This window comes from Balaenoptera physalus (assembly GCF_965194825.1).
Source record: "Balaenoptera physalus genome assembly, chromosome: 17".
Classification (NCBI taxonomy): domain Eukaryota; kingdom Metazoa; phylum Chordata; class Mammalia; order Artiodactyla; family Balaenopteridae; genus Balaenoptera; species Balaenoptera physalus.
The window spans coordinates 18,473,586-18,494,622 of NC_138895.1; the positions used below are offsets into that span (position 1 = coordinate 18,473,586).

The following is a 21,037-nucleotide window of genomic DNA, read 5'->3' on the forward strand; positions in this document are numbered from 1 at the left end:
GCTTTTGATTTCATTGATTTCACTGATTTTTTCAATTGTTTGTCCACTTCCAATTTCATTGGTTTCTGCTCCTATCTTTATCATTTCCTTCTTTGTATTTTGATTTTTAATGTGCTTTTCTTCTTCTGGCTTCTTAAGGTAGAGGCCTAAAGCATTAATTTTGGATCTTTTTTTTCTCACGTAAGCATTTAAAAACATACATTCCCCTCCTACCACTACTTTCGCTGCACCCACATATTTCAATGTTTCATTTTCACCTTCATTTAGATCAAAATATTTTTCTAATATTCTTTGTGATTTCTCCTTTGACCCATGCATTATTTAGAAATGTCTTGATAAATTTCCAAATATTTGTAGAACTTACCAGATATTTTTATGATATTTATTTCTAACTTAATCCCTCTGTGGTCAGATGACATAGTTTATATTATTTCAATTCTCTTAAATTTATTGAAAATTGTCTCACAGCACAGCACATCACCTGTCTTGCTGAATGTTCCACATGCACTTGAAAAGAATGCATATTCTGTTGTTATTGAATGGAGAGTTTCATAACACTGGATGACAGTGTTATTGAATTCTATCAATGTCTTAGCTTGAGCTGTCATAACAGATTACCATAGACTGTGAGGCTTAAACAGAAATTAAATTTCTCACAGTTGTGGAGGCTAGACATCCAAGATCTAGGTGCTAGCATGGTCAGTTTCTGATGAAAGAGCTCTCTTCCTGTCTTGTAGACATCCAACTTCTTATGTCCTCACGTAAGGGGAGAGGAGAGGAGCAGAATAGAGAGCTAGCTATCTGGTGTCTGTTCTTATAAGGGCACTAATTTCACATTGAGGGCCCAACCCTCACAATCTATCTAAGCCTAATTACTTCCCGAAGATCCTATCTCCAGGGACGCCCCCAGTGGCGCAGTGGTTAAGACGCCGCACTCCCAATGCAGGGGGCCCAGGTTCGATCCCTGGCCAGGAAACTAGATCCCACATGCATGCTGCAACTAAGAGTCTGCATGCCACAACTAAGGAGCCCGTCTGCTACAACTAAGACCCAGCACAACCAAATAAATTAACTAATTAATTAATTAAATTAAAAAAAATACTATCTCCAAATACCATTGCATTGGGGGATAGGGATTTAACATATGAATTTTGGGGGTACACAATTCAGTCCATAGCAGCAGCCTTACTGCTTTTCTGTTTACTTATTCTAAGCTTGTTACTAGGTGCATGTATATTTAGAACACTTAGGCCTTCTTGATGATTTTACCCTTTTATCATTGGTAATTTTATCCCTGATAACATTTCTTGTTCTGAAGTCTACTTTGATATAAATATAGCCACTCCAGCTTTATTATGATTAACGTTTGCAAAGAATATCATTTTCCACCCTTTTAGCCAATCTGTGTCTTTATATTTAAGGTGAATTTCTTTACTTATCATATAGTTGTCTCTCCTGCTCTCTTATATAGTCTGACATTCTCTACCTTTTAACTATAGTGTTTTAGACCATTTACATTTAACATAGTTATCAACATAACTGGGTTTAAATCTATCACATTAGTCTTTGTTTTCTATTTAACCCATGTGTTCATTACTCCTTTTTTCTACCTCTTTCTGCCTTCTTTTAGATTACAAGTTTTTTATGATTCCATTTTATCTCCACTATTGTATTCTTAGCTATTCTTTTTTTTTTTTTGCTATGCATCAGCATACATCTTTAACTTACCACAACTTCTCTTCACATCACACTGTATCAGTTCATGTATAATGTAAAAACCTTACCCAAGTTTTCTAGATGTTTATGGTGAGAAGGTAAATCTAGTCCTAGTTATTTCATTACAGCCAGAAACATAAGCCTCCAAAATGTTTTCTTTAATAATTTGATTTTTATCTAATATTTGGGGGAAACATATGTTGGGGGACCCTCTTCATAGTATACTTCAAAGAAAAAAACTATATTTCTATTTCATGAAATGAAGAGTGTCACATCTGGTCTAACCAAGCAGTGAATTTTATTTTAAAGGGTTACAATGCCCACTAGTTTCTTTTTTTTTTTTTCTTTCAGTTACTAGTTCCTATTCTTAATTTTAAACACAGCCTGCCTAAGACAAGATCTTCTGACCCAGAATAATCCTTCCTTTACCTTGAAATCATCTCCCTGGCTCTCTGATTCCTGGCTTCATTGAATTCCAGTTCATTCTCCCTCATCTTTGCTTTGGTAACTTATTCAAATTCTCTTCTCTGGCTTATGAGAGTTTTAAAAGACAATATATTTTAATGTTTCTCTATTATGGGTTTAGACTTATTTCCCCCAAATGAAAAACATTCTTAATTTAATTAATATAATTCTATGTAAAAATATGAGGAAATATTAAAAGTTTTGTCTTGTAGTCTTTCAGTTCTACATCTATTCTACACAGTGATATCCTCATGAAGAAATATCGTTTTTAAAAGAAGTATCATTTTGGGCTTCCCTGGTGGCGCAGTGATTGGGAGCCCGCCTGCCAATGCAGGGGACGTGGGTTCAAGCCCTGGTCCGGGAGGATCCCACATGCCGCGGAGCAGCTGGGCCTGTGTGCCACAGCTGCTGAGCCTGCGCTCTGGAGCCTGCGAGCCACAACTACTGAGCCCACGTGCCACAACTGCAGAGGCCTGCGTGCCTGGAGCCTGTGCTCCGCAGCGAGAGGGGCCACCGCAATGGGAGGCCCGCGCACTGCAACGAAGAGTGGCCCCCACTTGCTGCAGCTAGAGAGGGCCCGCGAGCACCGGTGAAGACCCAGTGCAGCCAAGAATGAATAGATAAAATAAATAAATTTATAAAAAAAAAAAAAGTATCATTTTGAAAAGTTCCGACATACATTCCATGAATAAAGCATATGATTAAAGAGAAAGAATATATTCCCCAAACCAAGAATGTAATACACAGAAGGTAAAATTATATATAGAATGGATTCCTGATTTTCACCACTTCATATTTATTTCACTTATCCAAGAGGCTTTAGAGTTGTGTACTTGGCTGAATTTTTCCTATTAGGTTGAACCACATGAAACTGGAATATTTACAGGTCAAAGAAAGGTCAAATACTGGTGATTTCATATGATTTAACCTCTCACTAATCAATTAAACACAGACCTTGGAGTACTAACCAAAGTGAACATGCGCAGTCTGTATGCTGTTTTAACAGTACACAAGCACCATCTTGTGGCAGAAAGCAAAATTGTAGCTCTATACTTGATATTGCTACAAATATATTCAAAGTTTCTCAACTGTTTCCAACATGCTTTTGAAAGGGCATTACAAACTGGTGAAGAACACTTAGATTGATAGTTTGAAGAAGCTCAAAACAAATGGCACACCAACATCATGATAATTAGCAGCTAGTCATCAGCCTATACAACATAAACTTTGAAATATAATAAGCTATTTCATAAATTAAAATCTTGACTATTTCTAGTTTTACTGATAATTAACATATTGCAATAAAATCAGTTCAGATACTTCAGAAAACTTTTCACCTATCAAATTTCTACTAATAGCCATAGCTGTCCATAAAGTTCCAAGTCTCATAGGCTTATTTATTAACCAGGGGAATCGGGGGTGGGGGGAAGAGACTATGACGCCTCAAGTAGGTACCTGGATCTGCCTGTAAGAACAAGTAACTTTTTGGCAAAACAGTTCAAATGCTTTCCTTATTTAACTTGCTATGACTCATACTACACATGGTAAGAGAAAACTACTTTACTAACCTAGCTACAAGTGACTGGACCAGGAACTGGACACATTAGCCAAAGGCAACCAAATACTGTTTTGACATAAAACACACCAACCATACCTGAAGACAAGGGGCACTTGGCATGGGTGCACGCCATGAAATTGTTCCAGATTGAATGATGGCATCTAATATAACCAAATCCTTTTGGGAAAGAAGTATAAATACTAGATGAATGAAGAATAGATGTGCCACTCAAACTTAGGTTGTATCCTAAACAATGCCGTTTTCTCCAAGATACATTACAAATCCCTGTTCTGAAAGCTCTAGACCCTAAAGTTCCTCCTCCCATAAGTACCTCCAAGAAACCCTCAAAGCCAAAGATAATCTTCGAATGCCCTTCAGTGAGGCTTTAAAGAATGATAAAATGGACTCCTCCTAAATATCTCACAGGCAATTTAAACTCAACACAGTCAAAACCAAATCCCTCATCTTTCCAGAGATCTACTCCAACTCCTCTCATTGTGAACACTATTACCAGTGACCCAGATATGTGAAAGTCATCCTTAATACCCGCTATCAACCAATGCCTACAAATGAACCTATTTACAAAACAGAAGAGTCAGGGCTTCCCTGGTGGCGCAGTGGTTGAGAATCTGCCTGCCAATGTAGGGGACACAGGTTCAAGCCCTGGTCTGGGAAGATCCCACATGCCGCGGAGCAACTAGGCCCATGAGCCACAATTACTGAGCCTGCGCGTCTGGAGCCTGTGCTCCGCAACAAGAGAGGCCACGACAGTGAGAGGCCCGCGCACCGCAATGAAGAGTGGCCCCCACTTGCCACAACTAGAGAAAGCCCTCGCACAGAAACGAAGACCCAACACAGCCATAAATAAATAAATAAATAAATAAATAAATAAATAAATAAATAAATAAAAATTAAAAAAAAAAAACAGAAGAGTCACAGAAATTTATGGTTACCAAGGGGAAGGGGGGGGCGTGAGGGATAAACTGGGAGATTGGGATTGACACATACACACTACTATATATAAAATAGATAACAATAGCACAGGGAACTCTACTCAATACACTGTAATGATGTATATGGGAACAGAATCTAAAAAAGAGTGTATATATGTATATGTATAACTGATTTACTTTGCTGTACAGCAGAAACATAACATTATAAATCAACTATACTCCAATAAAAATTAACTATAAAAAATTTTTTTAAATCAATCCCCAAGTCTACCTCCTAAATATCTAGACACTGTCCCCTCCTCTCCATCCCCACTATTCCAGGCTCTCATCACATTAAGCCTGAATTACAGCATCCTTGTAATACATCTTTCTCCCTTGAACTTTAAGCCTATCCAAATGATTTTCCACATACTGTGAAAGCAGTATTCCTAAAATAGATATACAATTATTTTATCCCTCAGCTTAAAATCCTTCGAAGGCTCCCAATCACCTTCAGGATAAAATCTAAACCTCTTGGCATGCCACTTGAGGACATCCACATTATCGACCTGCCTGAACTTCAGCCTTTTCATTCCACTCAAACCAAACTGCCTGCAAGTCCACGAATGAACTAAACTTCTCAGGATTCCCTGCCATTGTTCACAAAATCTAGATTGCTTTTTCTTACCTTCTTCACCTGGCTTATGCCTCGTTAACCTTGAAGATTCAGTTCAGGTGTCAATTCCTTCTGGGAGGCTTCTTTAATTCCCCAAACTGAGTGCTGTGCTTGTTCTCAATGTTTCCATAGCATTCAATGGACACATCTATCACTGTGTTAGTTTCTTTTCATTGTCTTCCTCTTCTAGCAGACTAGAGTCTATCAGATTGTCTTTCATCAAAGTATCTACTCTAACACAACACATGGCAAAGAGTAGGCATTAGGTAAATGTTTGCTGAATGAATGCAATCTTGCTAAAGCCCTTTCATTTGGTATTATTATCTCTAGTTAGCGAATGAGGACACTAAGGGAGGTCCAGGGTCTTGTCTGAGATCACATAACTGAAAGCATCAGAACCAGGATTTGAACCAAATGTTCTGACTGTAATGGAAGTGATTTTCCCTCTGAATCTTTGCCTTTAGGGAACCACCCTATAAAATAATTGTGCTATGCAGAGCAGTTTGGATGGGACTAAACCCTGTTTCTCCAGGCTGGGCACAAACCCAAGCTTAGCCAATTAAAGTATCCCCTCATCCCAAATCTGGTCTGAATGAATTCTGGGATCCCCAAATTCTGGGATGAGCAGGCTACTCGGAACTTTTCTAAGAACTATCCAAAAACAAAATCAAAAATGTGTTCCTCCTCTAGTACTACAAGTCTAAGGACGATGTAGCATATACGATACAGCAAATGGAAGAGAGTATCTTTGAAAATAAAGGCAAGCACAGGAAAAATGAGACAAGAGCTAGAAAGAGAGAAATGGAAAATGAGGAAAAACAACACTAAAGCTCTGCAGCAACCATGCCTGAAGACTTCCCCAAGAGACCTCCCAGTTACATACAGCGGAAATTCCCATTCTCATATAATATAGTTTGAGTTGTGGCCCTTTGGCAATCTGCATCTGTAGATCGGAGGGCTTTCTGGCCATTAGCCAAGCAAGAATGCTTTTTTAATCTGTGAATACAAAAAATTGATAAATTCTTTGTCGGAGGCCTGATCTCAGCCATTCTACGTATGTAAGTTTTTATAACAAAGATGGGAGAACAAAAGCATAAAATTGTTCTCCAATCTTTACATCTTGTACTCTGTCATTAGTGAACAGTGCCCCAAATGAGAAAGAAAAAGATTTCTGGACGTATTCATTTTCAAACATCTTGGGTGCAACAAAGGGAGAAACAGGTATTTTAGAATCCGAGTTGTATCCACAGAGTTTTTGCTCATGGATAAATCTTTTTTCTCCAGCCATCACAAAATGGGGTGGAGGGAGATCTTTTTATGAGTTCCTCCTTAGGCCTTTGAATAAGTTCAAGTGGAGAAACCTCATCAAAAAAGAACAGATTAAAAGACAGCATGGGTAATATCTAATTAATTGATATTATTTTAAATGGAAAATGAAAAGACCTTTTCAAAAATCCCTCTAAGTGATACTTGTTTCCTAGACTTCTTAACCTTTCAGTCTCTGCCTTATTAAGAAGCTACTGATTCATTTGGAGTCTGACAAGAAGAGCGTCTCCTCTGACCTTTGGCTCCAAATTCCCTGTAAGGCATTCAGGTGTTGCCACCTGCAAATTAAGGTCATATGTGAAACCATAATTTTAACAGCCTAATGAGTAATGGGTAGGTTTGACCTTTTGTGAGCAGAGAGCTTTTAAGTTGAAACATGGTTTGGCAGCTTACCAGTACTTCCTTATTTTCTTTTTACCTTTTGTGACCTACAGAAAATTCTAAAGACCCTCCAAAAATCTGAAGAAAAGGTCCACTTGATCCATTAAATGGGAATGGCCTAAGGTACAACCCTCTAGAGAAGTCATTAAAAAATTCTTGCAGCCCTCATGACATCCATGGAATCAGATCCTGAAACTAGAAATTGCCAACAAAGGAAAAATGACAACAATCTTAACAGAAAATCTAAAACAGAAAAAAAAAAAAAAAATCAAACCAAACCACCAGACCCCTGTCACATTCTCACATCCCAACTCCTCTCCCCCAGGTCCACTCTGTTCCAGCCACACTGGCGTCCTGGTGGCGGCATCAACGCGCCAGGCACACGCCTACTTCAGGGGCTTTGCGCTGCTGTCTCTTCTGCCTGAAGGTTCTCCCCTCTCTCACGACATCCACACTGCTTATTCCCTCTTTTCCTTTAGGTCTTCATCAAAATTGTCACCTTACCCAGGACAGAGATCACTGTCTGATATTTCATTGTTTTAGCACTAGATTTCTTTCATTTAAAAATAATAAGTTCACTAATCAAAACTTTACTTCAAATAACGGACTACAGATACCAAAATACAATAAGTATTTAAATATAATATCCTCATGACTCTTCATTATAGTACATTAAAAGTAAAATATCTTTCAAGTATAAAACAGACAAGGTGTTCCTATCTCAGGTGATCAAACCTATCTGTTGTACTCAAGTAGGCAAACAGTTTTATTTATATTAGGTAACCTCAGACTGATGAGAAAGACAGTGGTTATGTAACAGAAAAAAGAGAAGTAAAGCAACTCTAAGAGAAACAGTGTGTCCCCCTTGCCTCCCATGCAGGGTGGACACCAAGTTGATAGCTGGTAAGCCTGCCAGTGGATGTTCCAGAGTTAGACAGAAGAGGATGAGAATGGAACAACATCTAAAGGAGCCGAGGAGAGGTAAGAGTTTAGGTCAAGACAGCAAGGGGAAGATGGTAAATACTCTCTGACAGCGTTACCGGGGGGAAAAGATGGACTGCAAGTCACCAACTGCAGGTTTCAGCAGGGCAGGCAAGAGAGCTATCAGCTACCTGGTGGACAAGAGACATTACCACAAAGACCAGAGGAGCCCGCACCCTCCCTTCCCACCAGGACAATACAGAAAATTCCCCCCAGACACATTGGGGAGGAAGGCGGGAGAGGCAGAAGTTTTTCTTAGAGAACTTGAACAATATTTAAACGAACCTTTTACAATTTGAATAGGACTAGATCTTAAATGGCAATTTTTCCACTACCAAGCAAGACTCCAAAAAGTATTAGATTGTCTGTTGATTCGACAAGTAACTTCTCCTCATATCTGAACTGTACTAATTGGTCGGTAAATATACAAAATGATTTTAAAAGCATCAGCATCCCAACACTAAAAGAAATGATGTGTGACTGGATAGAGGTTATCAGCTAACACTACAATGGCAATCCTACTGCGATATAAATGCATCAAATCAATATATTGTATACCTTAAACTTACACAATGTTCTATGTCAATTATGCCTCAATTAAAAAGAAAATTTTTTTAAGCATCAGCAAATATCTGATCACACATGAGAAAGAACTGCTTAGGCGTAGAAGCAGTGGGAGAAATCACACCAAAAAATTTAATAGATTAGACCATATAACATTTAAAACTGTAGTACGTTAAAAACAAACACAAAACTAAAAGCCAATTTTTTAAAAGCAGGAAAATCAAACAAATAGAATAGACTTAATGCTAATACCCTCAACACATAAACATTTGAAGACTGATCAAGCAATGCAATAAAAATTAGCAAATTAAAATAGACAAATCAAAATGGACAAGTAACTAATATATTTGAAAAACTGCTGAGCCTCATAAGTTATCAATAAAACCAAAAAAATTTAAACATACCACTTTTTAACTATCAAACAAGACAATGTGTTTTAAACTCAATGTTGTCAGAATAGTACAAAACATACTATAAGAAATTAGTATAAGCTTTAATGTAATTGGGTAATATCAAAACATTACTCTTTTTAACCCAATATTCCCCTTATAGTAATATATCTTAAGGAAATAATCAGTGATGCGAACAAAAACTTGTATATAAAGAATTTTTACTGCAACATTATTTATAATTGTCAAAAAAAGGGGAGGAACAATCTAGACGATCAAAAACAGATATTTTTTTTATATACTTATCAAGTATTCATTGTTTATACCTGTTTAAATACTGGTAAAGTATACCCTAGCCATATGAAGCATTATATAACCATCAAAAATATTTTTCAAAGGCTACTTAAAGATATGAAAAATGATATCTGTATTAAGTGAAAAGAGGGCACAATACTGCATATTCAAAATGAAGAAATGATGATATATTCATACAAAGAAACATTATTCAGCAATAAAAACTGGCAGAACCCAGGTACAAGCAACATGGATGAATCTCAAAAAATCAAAAAACAAAAACAAACAAAACAAGAAAGCCATTATATGAAGTGAAAAAAGCCAGACACAAAAGAATAAATACTGTATGAGTCTATTTATAGAAGTTCAAGGGCAGGCAAAACTAACCTATGGTGATAGAACAGCGGTTACTTCTGGGAGGAGGTGTATCAAGTGCAAATAAGTGTGAGGAAACTCTCAGGGTGATGCAAATGTTCTGGAGTTTGATGGGGTGGTGATCACACGAGGATATAAATATGTAAAAAAGTCATCAAATAAACTATAAATACATATATACATAAATAAAATAATAAAGTCATCAAGATGTACATTTAAGATCTGTGCATTTTACTGTTCATATATTATACCTCCATAAAGTAATACAGAAATTGCATATAAAGGATAATTTCCATTTGGTTAAATATATTTATATGCAAAGAATAAAAAGAATGTAAAGTACAACAAAATATTAAAGGTGTTTAGTTCTGGGATTGCATATTATTTGTATTTTTAACTTTCTGCATTTTCCACATTCTCAACAATGAGTTACATGACTTTTATAAATGATCAGGAAAAAAAACCCTGAACTTTTTAAAAGAATTCTGCCATGCTTGCAAAAGAAAATTCTGTTACACTTATAACTATCACAAAATTATTCAATGTGCAGAAATACTTAGTAAATCCTTCTAACAACTTTCCTATAAGTTATAAACAGTCATATTTGCAATGTATGCGGACAAATAAAGAAAAGCACTAATTAAGCTAAGCATCTGCTTGGTGACTAAATGAGCAAGATAACTGGAAAGCCCACACCACACTGTGGAATGATTTTAAAACATGGTCCTGCGTGCAGCAAACACAGGGCTCTCATGACTCAGCAACAACCGGCTCCTGAAAAAGTTAATTTTCTTTATTTATTACTTTAAGTATTCCTGATAAGCTTGATATATCTAAATTCCATGCAAAATGCCCCAAGTGAATTTTCTTTACAACAAAAATACCTTTTGAGTTTCAGAAACTTTCACAATATGCGTAAAATAATAAATAAGAACAAAACCAAAGAAGACATACAAACCTCTGATTGTACATGCCCCGAAAGTTGTAATTAGCTCTATAATTTGGGAAAGGCTTTGGATCTAACGGCCTGTAGATGGCAGGCTCTCCCCTTTTCATAGCAAGCCCATTCAGTTCCACAGTTGGTGTTATACTACCTGTTTAAAAGAAATATTAAAGGCACACAAGTGAAATATTTCCATAATAAATCATGCAGTCCATATTTATTTTACATATAATTACCATGGAAGAAGGTGGCAGTGGAGGCCCTTCTGCCTGATTTTCTAAGGGGGTGCATAAAAAAGCTACATAAACAGGAAAAGCGTTTCTAGTGAAATCTCTTTGGGGTTGTTGCAACATTTTCTGTACATTAATGACCAAAAATTCAACTTCATAGTCCCACTGTTTCAAAACAAGGAAAACAGAAGATTCATAGATGGCTTCGTTTGGATATTATAAAGCAACTACTGAATTTCAAAGTTACTTACTCCAGAAAGCTTACAACTACTTAATCATTAAAAGCATTATCATCTGTGAATATTTTAAGTTATATTTTGGTTATCAAGCAACTAGAATTAGCAATATGTACAGGGTCATCAGTAACTCTTGGACTTATCTAATGAAAATAAATTTTGAGTTTTTTCTATAACCAACAACAGGACAAAATAGTAAATACAAGTAATGCTTTCTGTGGATAATCTTAAAAGATACATGCTGAAGCATTTATGGATGAAGTGATATATCTGAGATTTGTTTCAAAATAATTCAGAGGACAGAGAGATGGGAAACAAGATGGGATGTGTGAGTAACTGTTGTGCCTGAAAACAAGTACAGGGATGTTCAATAGCTTATTTTTTCTACTTTTGTAAAAGTTTGAAAAATCCCATAAAATATAACACACAATGTAGTACAGTTATTATGTCAAGTTATTTTAAGTGTCAAAAAAGGTTATTCAGTGAATATACATATATATGTTCCAAATAACAAATGACAAAAATGAATCTAAAGCTTTTATAGAGAGTAAAATTTATTTCTAGTAAATTCTGTATTATTTCATTTGAATTATGCCTTTTGCACCATACATTTAAGACTCCCCTTCATCATGAACAAAAATGGATCCACTTACTGCAGCAGAGAAACTGGGGCACAAAGTACTAGCTGAGGGGTGGGGGAGCCTGACACAAACGCACAACTGGCTGCTAGGTCACAAGCAAGCCGTCAAGAGTCACAGGCTGCTCATTTTATGTCTCATTTCCAAAGAATTCACATGAAACCCCTGAAGAGCATAATAAGAACAGGAACTAAACCAAGGTCAAGAAAAAGGAAAAAATAAAGGAGGCGGGAGGACAAAGGAGAAAGCAGAAAAGAAAAAGATAAGGATAAGAAAAACAGCAAAGAAAAGCTAACATGTTAAATAGTAAGTCGAATTAGTCCAAACTCCAAATTTAACACATATACTCAGGGCAGAGGAAGAGTCAGTCAAGCACAAAGGGATTCTTTCTTTATTTCTTACAGCATTTTACCGAGGGATAAGTAAAATGCACAAACCTTAAGCATACAGCTCCATGAGTTATTATACATGTAACACTCATACAACCACCATTCAGATCAAGAGCTGAACATTTCCATCACCCAGAAATACCCAGTCAATACCCACCTCCCCATGTTATCCATTCTGACTTCTGTCATCATAGATTAGCTTTGCCTATTCTTCAAATCTAAATATGTATTAGTTTGTCTTGCTTCTTTCACTCAACATAATGCTTTGTTGAATATCACTTTCAAACTTTACCACTGAAAAGCATTCCACTCAGTTTATCTAATCTGCTGTTGATGGGACATCTGGGTTGTTTTCAGTTTGAGGCTATTAAGTATCAAGCCACCTCGAACACTCTTCAGTTAAGTCTCTCAGCAGACATATACACTCTTTTCTCTTGGGTATACACCTAGCAGTGGAATTGCTAGGTCAGAGGGTAGGTTCATGTTTAACAATAAAGTTAAAACTGCCTAACAGTTCTCCAAAGATCATTTTTAACACCAAAGAGCCATCTACGCCTTTAGAAGTTTAAATTTTTCTTATTCCATAAAGATTTCAGTTTAATAATTAACAGATTAATCAGTTGTACAATTTATGCCATTACGAATTCTACTTTGCAACAATCATACAGACACAAATAGCATAAAGTTCAAATGGGAAAACTAGAAAAGAAAAAAAAAGCTTGAAAGACCTCATCCTTTAAGTATGGCAATAAACAGGAAACTAATGTGTTTGAAAATGACCAGTGAGATGATTTTAATGTACTGGTAGGATATACTATGTCTGCCACCCACACCAAAATTGTATTTTAAACTAGGTAAAAGTACTGTATTCATATTATTTAAAGAAAGAAATAATCTCATACAAATTCCTCATTTGAAAGTAAGGCTACAGTACATTTTCTTCATAGAAATGCCAGAAACTGGTGTTGTGAAGGAGAGTAGAAGAGAAGCAGAAAAGCACAAACCACAAGAAAAGGTTTCAACTCCTTTGAGCGAAGTACTCCATCTGTCTCCTACAGAATGAGACTGACATCTCCACATGTGCATACCTCTCGTTACTTACATAGTAATGCTCTCACAGAAAACATTTAAAGAATAACTTCAAACTATGAGCTGTCTCTAGGAAATGCTAAGTACCATTGTTTTCAACATGTGACGGTTAGACCCAGGTTGCATAAAGATAATCATTACATAGGAATCCTCATGTATTTTATGGCTATAGAGTTGACACTGTAAACACATAATCAGTTTTTAGTGGTTTTTAGATACATTAAAGGAAATTTCTACATTTACCAATGATAAAAAAAAAAGACTAATTAATTAGATATACAAACGTATATAACAACAATTGTGGATTCCTATCATGTGACAGATTAAAAAAAGATGCCACAACTAGTTTTCAAGGAGCAACGTATTACTAACACTTAAAGAAACAACTTTTTAGGAAGTTAGAAAAGTCCCTGGAACACAGTAGTCACTCAATAAATATTTGTTGAAAGAATGAATTGATTAATCAATAAATCAGGGCTCTTGGAGAAGTGATTGGAGCCACGGCAGGGAAAACACACGATGACCTAGGAACATCTTATCGTGCCAGAAAGATATGCCCAAAGAATGATGAGGAAATTATCTGAAGGACACAGGAGTCAACTTGAAGGGGTCATACCTCTGGCCAAATCTGGGACAATTTGAGCACCAAAATAAATAATGACAATTGTAGATCCTAAACCTGTAGGTATAACAGAAATCCAAGAGTCTATAGTGATATAAATAAACAAACAAAAAAAATGACGGGGACAAGAAAGCTCTTGGGTAGAATGCCAACTAATAAATCGAAAAAGAATACGGAATTAAAAATCACCCTTTGGCAACCTTCAGAGTAGTCACGGATTCAGACAAGAATCATCAATCACCAGTCTCTCGTGTAGGTGAAAGAAAGTTGGATAAGGAACAGAATGCTTATATAGTCTCAAAGGACCTCCTCAGAAAATAATTGTTCGGGACTTCTCTGGTGGCACAGTGGTTGAGAATCTGCCTGCCAATGCAGGGGACACGGGTTCAAGCCCTGGTCCGGGAAGATCCCACATGCCTCAGAGCAACTAAGCCCATTCGCCACAACTACTGAGCCTGCGCTCTAGAGCCCGCGAGCCACAACTACTGAAGCCCGTGCGCCTAGAGCCCATGCTCCGCAACAAGAGAAGCCACCGCAATAAGAAGCCCGTGCACCGCGACGAAGAGTAGCCCCCGCTCACCGCAACTAGAGAAAGCCCGTGCGCAGCAACAAAGACCCAGCACAGCCAAAAATAAACAATAAATAAATTTATTTTAAAAAATATTTCTTAATTATACTATTTAATAATAAAACATACTTAAAATTAATTAACTGTACAATACAGAAGCCTGGCAGACATACTCTCCACCAAGAAACAAAAGACATCACTAATGGGACAAATCAGTATCGTGTGTCTCCTGATACGAAACACTGATATGAGCCCAGGTCACTTCTGTGATATTCATGCTAAAAATGCATAAATCATGAGGAAACACCAGACAAACTCCAGGGAGGGGCATTCTACAAATGATGTGTAGAAATGTCAAGGTCATAAAAAACAAGAAAGACTGAGGAACTGTTTCAGACTGAAGTGGAAGGAAGAGAAACAGTAAGCCCATGACCCTGATTAGATGCTGGTCTTACAAAGGACGTAACTGGGACCATCAGTGAAGTGTGACTGGAGTCTGCGGATTACACGGTGATACCAGATCGATGTTACTTCCTGGTAGGACAGTGTCTGTGCACTTAATGGGTAATGGGACACCATGTCCGTAACTTATTCTCAGAAGGTTCAGAAATGTTAACCATTTCTGAGTGATGGGTACCTGGGAGCTCTATGTCCTCTTTCTACAAAATTTATATGTATAAGAAATTATTTCTAAAAAAAGTTAAAAAAAATAAGAGGAAGGAGAAAGCAAAGTAGTTCTATGATATCCTCCTCATTAACTGGCAGATTACCCATGCTGTACTAAATTTAACTCCTCGCTGGGACACAACTACTATTTAAGGCCCATCTACTTCCTGTGAAGTCAGGACTGGATCTCCCCTCCTCTGCAGTGCAGACAGGAATGGATTGTCTTTTCAATAAAAGTGCTAAGTTAACTGAATGTCTATGTATTAAAAGGAAGAAAAAAATCTTGACTCCTACCTCACCTCATACATAAACCTCAATTCCTGATAGACCGTAGATCTAAATTTAAAAGATAAAATAATAAAACTTCTAAAAATAATATGAGGTTATCGTCACAATTTTGTGGGAGATAAAGATGTCTTAAATAGCACAAAAAAAGCACCACCATTCCAGCAATTCCACTTCTGGGCATTTATCCCGAAAAAACAAAAACACTAACTTGAAAAGATATATGCACCCTCATGTTCACGGAAGCAAGCTAAGTGTCCACTGATGGATGAATGGATAAAGAAGAGGTGATGACACACATATACAATAGACTATTACACAGCAATAAAAAAAAAATTTTGCCATTTGTGACAACATGGATGGCTCTTGCAGGCATTATGCTAAATGAAATAAGTCAGACAGAGAATGACAAATACCATATGACCTCACTTGTATGTGGAATCTAAAAAAAAGAAAACACAAAAAAACAGAACTCATAGATACAGAGAAGAGATTGGTGGCTGCCAGAGGTGGGAAGTGGGGGGAAGTGTAATAGGTAAAGGGGGTCAAAAGGTACAAACTTCCAGTTATAAAATAAATAAATCATGGGGATATAATATACAGCATGGTGATATAGTTAATCATACTGTATTTTATATTTGAAAGTTGCTAAGAGAGTATATCTAAAGCGTTCTCATCATGAGAAAGAAAATATTTTATAACTATGTATGGTGACAGATGTTAATGAGATATTGTGGTGATTGCACAACACATACAAATATCAAATCATTATGTTGTACACCTGAAACTAATATAATGCTATGCGTCAATTAGACTTCAATTTTTAAAAAGCACTAACCATAAGGGAAAAGACTAATAAATTAGACTTCATTAATATAAAAATTTATGTTCATCAAAATGCGCCATTAGGAATATGGAGATATTTGCCATACACATATCTGACAAAGTATATTAAACCAGAATATGTAAGAACCCTATAAGTCAATAAAAAATTGAAAAAATTTAAAAACTGACAAGGCAGTTTCTTAACAGGAAAAATATATCAACAGCAGAGAACACCCTAATGCCAACAGGCATATGAAAAGGTGATCACTTTAATTACTAGGGAAATGCAAATTAAAACCACAATGAAATACCACTATATCCCCAGAAGAACAGGTAGAAATTTTAAGATACCCTATATTGACAAGGATGTGGAAAGCTCTCATATACTGCTGGTGGGAGGGAAATGTGATAAATCTGACATTATGTATTAACACTGAAAACATGCATAACCTACGACCCAACAATTCCAATCCTAGCTACATCGCCAACAAAAATGTATACATACAAGAATGTTCATAGCAATCTTACTTCTAACAGCCCCCAACTAGAAGCAACCCAAATGTCCACCATTAGTATAATGAATAAGTAAATTGTGGTATATCCATGCAGTGGGATACTACATAGCAAAGAAATACTAGACTGTTAACACACAACACAATGAATCCCACAAACATGACATTGAGAAAAACAAGCTATCACAAAAAAGTATGATGCATGATTCCAACAAGCAGGCACAACAAATCTAGGATGACAGAGAGAAGAAGAGTGGTTCCTTAGGAGATGTTTAACCACTAAAAGAGGGCATGAGGGAGGCTTCTGAGGCACTGGTAAAGCCTGCAAAGTGTTCACAGTGCAAAACGCCATCAAGGCTCAAAAACCATAATTTGTGCACCTGCCAGAACATAATATTATATTTTATTTTAAAAACTTACCTCAACAATGAATAAACATGTAAAATGTCATACAAAAAAATAAAAAGAAATAAAATTAAAATTTACCCCCCAAAATCTACTCATTCTGTCAGCTCACTGCAACATTCCACGGTGGAAACTCTTATCTCCACTGGTCTGAAAGGCCAGTGAGCCAGACTCTCTCCTGTTTCCTTCCTCTAACTCCTTTGCTAGTTTACCTCCGGCTACAACCCTTGGAAGTGGACCTGACCCAAAGCTCAGCACACAACTGCTCTCGCTTCACAGCATCTGCCCTGGGGGGCTGGTCCACAAGCATGGCTTCCACCAGTGGGTCAGTAACACTTGTCCTTCTGTCCATTCCGACTGCCATGCCAATATTCCAGCAGAGGAGGGGGCAACAGCATTCCCTGCACATGTGTTTCTTTTCTTTCTTCACCCGTAAACTATGGCAGTGGTTTCCTAACTGATTTTGCTTTTGGTATTTTCCACCTCCCATTCACATGTCAAACTCAACTTCCTAAACTGCTCTTTTAAACACATCATCCACCTGCTCGTGAAAATTAATCCAAACTATGGATAAAATTTATCTCCTAAAGCTGCAGTCAAGTCCATCACAATCTACTTTCTAACTACATCTCTAGTCTTGTCTCTTACTAGCCACTTACCTGCTCTAATTAAAAACCATCTACAAAAAAAATTTTTTTTGCAAAACCCATCATCCAGATTCCTGTTCCAATGCGCTTCCTCATCGTATTCCTCAGCCTGGAATATTCTTTTCTCTCCTCTATACCTGCCTACTCTCTATTCATGACCTGTATCTCACCTCATCTACTTCAGTCCATGTTTATCATTACTTATAATACTGATGCCTATTATTACTCACTTGGTACTTAATCTTTACCACTGAGTTACATGTTTTATGTAAATGACTAAAATCCTCACAGCAAAGGACAATGGTTTATAACTCTTAGATATATTAAAACAAATGCTTAATAAATAGAGGTGGTGGTGTGGTGCTAATGATCAACCAGTAATTTGAAGAGTTTTAAAAGTTAAAAAAGTAGATAGCCTCTTACCAGCTTCAAGCTGAATTGGTTTTTTTTCTTTATTATCATAATATTTTGGCTTATTTACCCATACTTAATAAATACTGGAATCAGCTGAACAGATGCAAAAGGCCTACTACTAGGAAAGTCATGGAGTTCTGGAAAAAGCAGTCCTTGCAAGAGAAGACTGTCTGCCTCACACGTGCCACGTGGGAAAGAAGTGTCCGACCTGACTGTGAGCAGAAGCATGTGAGCTGTAATTCAACAGACTACAGAGTCACTGCTGGCAGGCAAAATGTCTTTGTTCACTCCATCACAAAAGTACTCCACCTAAAGCAGAATCGGTCAGAAGGTAACCACTTGCATTAATAGGTTAACAGATGAGTGAATGGACACAGGGTTGGCACTAAACTTATGGAACTTTATTAATTTGAGGCTATCAATTCATGTACTGTGTCTGATACAGGTTTGCGCTTCCCAATAGGTAACTGGGCGTATAATGTTTTTGGTAATGCATGCAATTAGAACAACTTTTTAAAATTATTCTTAGGAGCTTAAAATTAGAACGCTCATTTACTTAGCAGTATATTATACACAGGTGGGTTTTTTGGATTTGTGGGTTTCTTAAACTCCATATGAATGTTCTAAATGTAAATGGCAACCATTCCTACATGAACAAATAAAATAATAAGATGCTTAGGGCTAATTTTATAATTTTCTATTAAACTAAAAGAATAACTATTTTTAATTATTAAATTATGTATTATATATTTAAAAAGAGAAATTGATCATTTCTATCTTTGCTTTAGAAAAACTCAGTCCTATTTTCTGTTCTTTGTATGCAAATGTCTTTTTATCACAAATAAAAAGTAAATAATGCACATTTAGAGTATCCACTAAAGCAAATTTTTAAAATAATTACAATTACCATCTCCATTCTCTCACCTTCAGTTATTATTCGGCTGTCTTTACCATCTGTGCTGTCAATACCTGTTGACTATGCAATGGGCCTGTATGAAGGAAAATACAGAGAACAGCACATGCAGAAGATGACAACAGGAGGAAATGAGTCAGGGCCATACCTGGGTTATTGTTAACACTGCTTTTGGGTGGCTTCTGAACTGGTTTGGGAAGCGTAGATTCAGTCAAAGCTTTGTTAGCGACAGCTTGCTGGGCCTTCTTTATACTGCTCCCTTCGGATTCCCATGTCTGCTCCCCAAGACTCAGCTGCACTGAGAACATCTTGGAAAACATACAGAGACAAAGAAAACATTGAAATTTTTCAGAAAATAAAGTGTGCTGTCTGAGAGAAAAATAGATACACCACAGAATCAAAATTTTAGAGCTAGAGTTGAGCTTACAGATCATTTGCAACAAAAATCTTATTCTAACTAGTGAACGAATTTTAAGAGATTGTGCCAAATTCGGTTCTATCCGAAGGCTTAACGGCAGCTCTAAGTGTACATGTTGGGTAGAATATATCAAGAAGAAATCGCTTCCCTAAATGGAATCATACTGTTAATGTCAGTCAAATAGTCCTCAAAAAAGCAGAATAAGAACAAAGAGTAAGAGAAACTATACGAGAATCCAAAAGGTCCTGTCTCTGTAACTTTTACAAAATCTAATTCCTTAAACTTTATACTTAGCACAATCTAGTCAGTGAGTCAGGAAATCCAATTAAATATTCTGTCACCAAGGAACTCTCAATCCTCCACAACCAACCTTTAACCAGTCACCAAATTCAGTCAATTTTAACCTCATGAATATTTCTCAAATCTCCTTCCTCTCTCTGCCAGTGACACTGCTGCACTAGATACAGTCTTTCATCATCTTAGCTTAGATATAATAATCTCCCAACTGACTGCTGCTAAATCGAACTATCTTTTGAAAACTCAAATCCAATCGCATCACTCCAAACACCACCAGGTTAAAAACCTTCGATTGTTCCCCTTGTAACATGGCACAAAGGAGCCACCTGACCATCTTCATTTCACACCCACCCCTCCCCTTGCACATCCTAACGTTCCATTTACACCAGATTTCCATATGCATCCAAAAACCTATTGTTCACCTTTAAAATTTAGGATCAGTTACAGGATACACATACAATCCACTGTTTTACTCCACAGACAGCTTACTACTTTGTAGGAATACAAAGTATGAACCTCAAAATACTTATGAATTATGAAGAAATAAATGTCTTTGCAGGAAAGAAATCAGGTAGAAAATACCTTTAACAACAGAGTGATTAAAGTTAGCATCATCAATAATCATTCAAAGGGACATCATGTGCCTCCTGGTATGATGCAATGAGAAGTATGTAGCATTCTTGGCTAAAAATGTTTACCCCGAATCTAATCATAGGGAAACAATCAGGCAGATCTGGGTTATGGTATATTCTATAAGACAACTGACCTAAACTCTTCAAAACTGTCAATATTATGAAAGAAAAAACCAAACAAAAGAAAGCAAGGGGGCTGTCCTAGATTAAAGGATGCTGAAGAGACATGATAGGGTGTAATAAAGTACAATGTATGATCCCTGACTGGATTCGTACTGGGAAGAAAAGTATAAAGGGCATTTAGAGAACAACCAGGGAAATTTGACTATAGACTATAATGTACTAAACAAACTCAGTCAAGTTTAAATTTCTTGAGTGATTATAGTACTATGGTTATGAAGAAGAATGTCTTTGGTCTTACAAGATAGATATACAAGTATTTAAGGGTAAAATGTCATGATGGTTGAAATTTATTTTCAAATTGTTCAAGGAAAAAGTATGTATTTATACGGAAGGAGCAAGAAAAGTAAATGTAGCAATGCAGTAAATAACTTAATGATTAGTAAATCTGAAAGATCCATTATACTGTTCTTTCAATTTTTCCTGTAGGTTTTCAATTTTTCAAAATACAGAGTTGAAAATATATATAAT

General features: G+C 36.6%; 1 protein-coding gene across 17 annotated transcripts in view; it reads right to left on the reverse strand.

Moving 5' to 3' along the window:
• The window catches only part of STAU2 (staufen double-stranded RNA binding protein 2), a 302,893-nt gene that overhangs the window by 241,393 nt on the left and 40,463 nt on the right, over positions 1 to 21,037 (reverse strand). For 16 of the 17 annotated variants that reach the window (XR_014255312.1, XM_082432596.1, XM_082432602.1 and 13 more), the window contains 2 exons: positions 19,188 to 19,347; positions 10,616 to 10,751 (listed from right to left, as the gene is read on the reverse strand). Coding sequence is in view for 16 of the 17 variants with exons in the window: in XM_082432596.1 (XP_082288722.1) it covers positions 10,616 to 10,751; positions 19,188 to 19,347 (296 nt within the window). In the remaining variant the exon portion in view is untranslated. Of the gene's footprint in view, positions 1 to 10,615; positions 10,752 to 19,050; positions 19,116 to 19,187; positions 19,348 to 21,037 lie in introns of those variants that run through there. The other variant, XM_082432601.1, reaches the window with a different exon arrangement.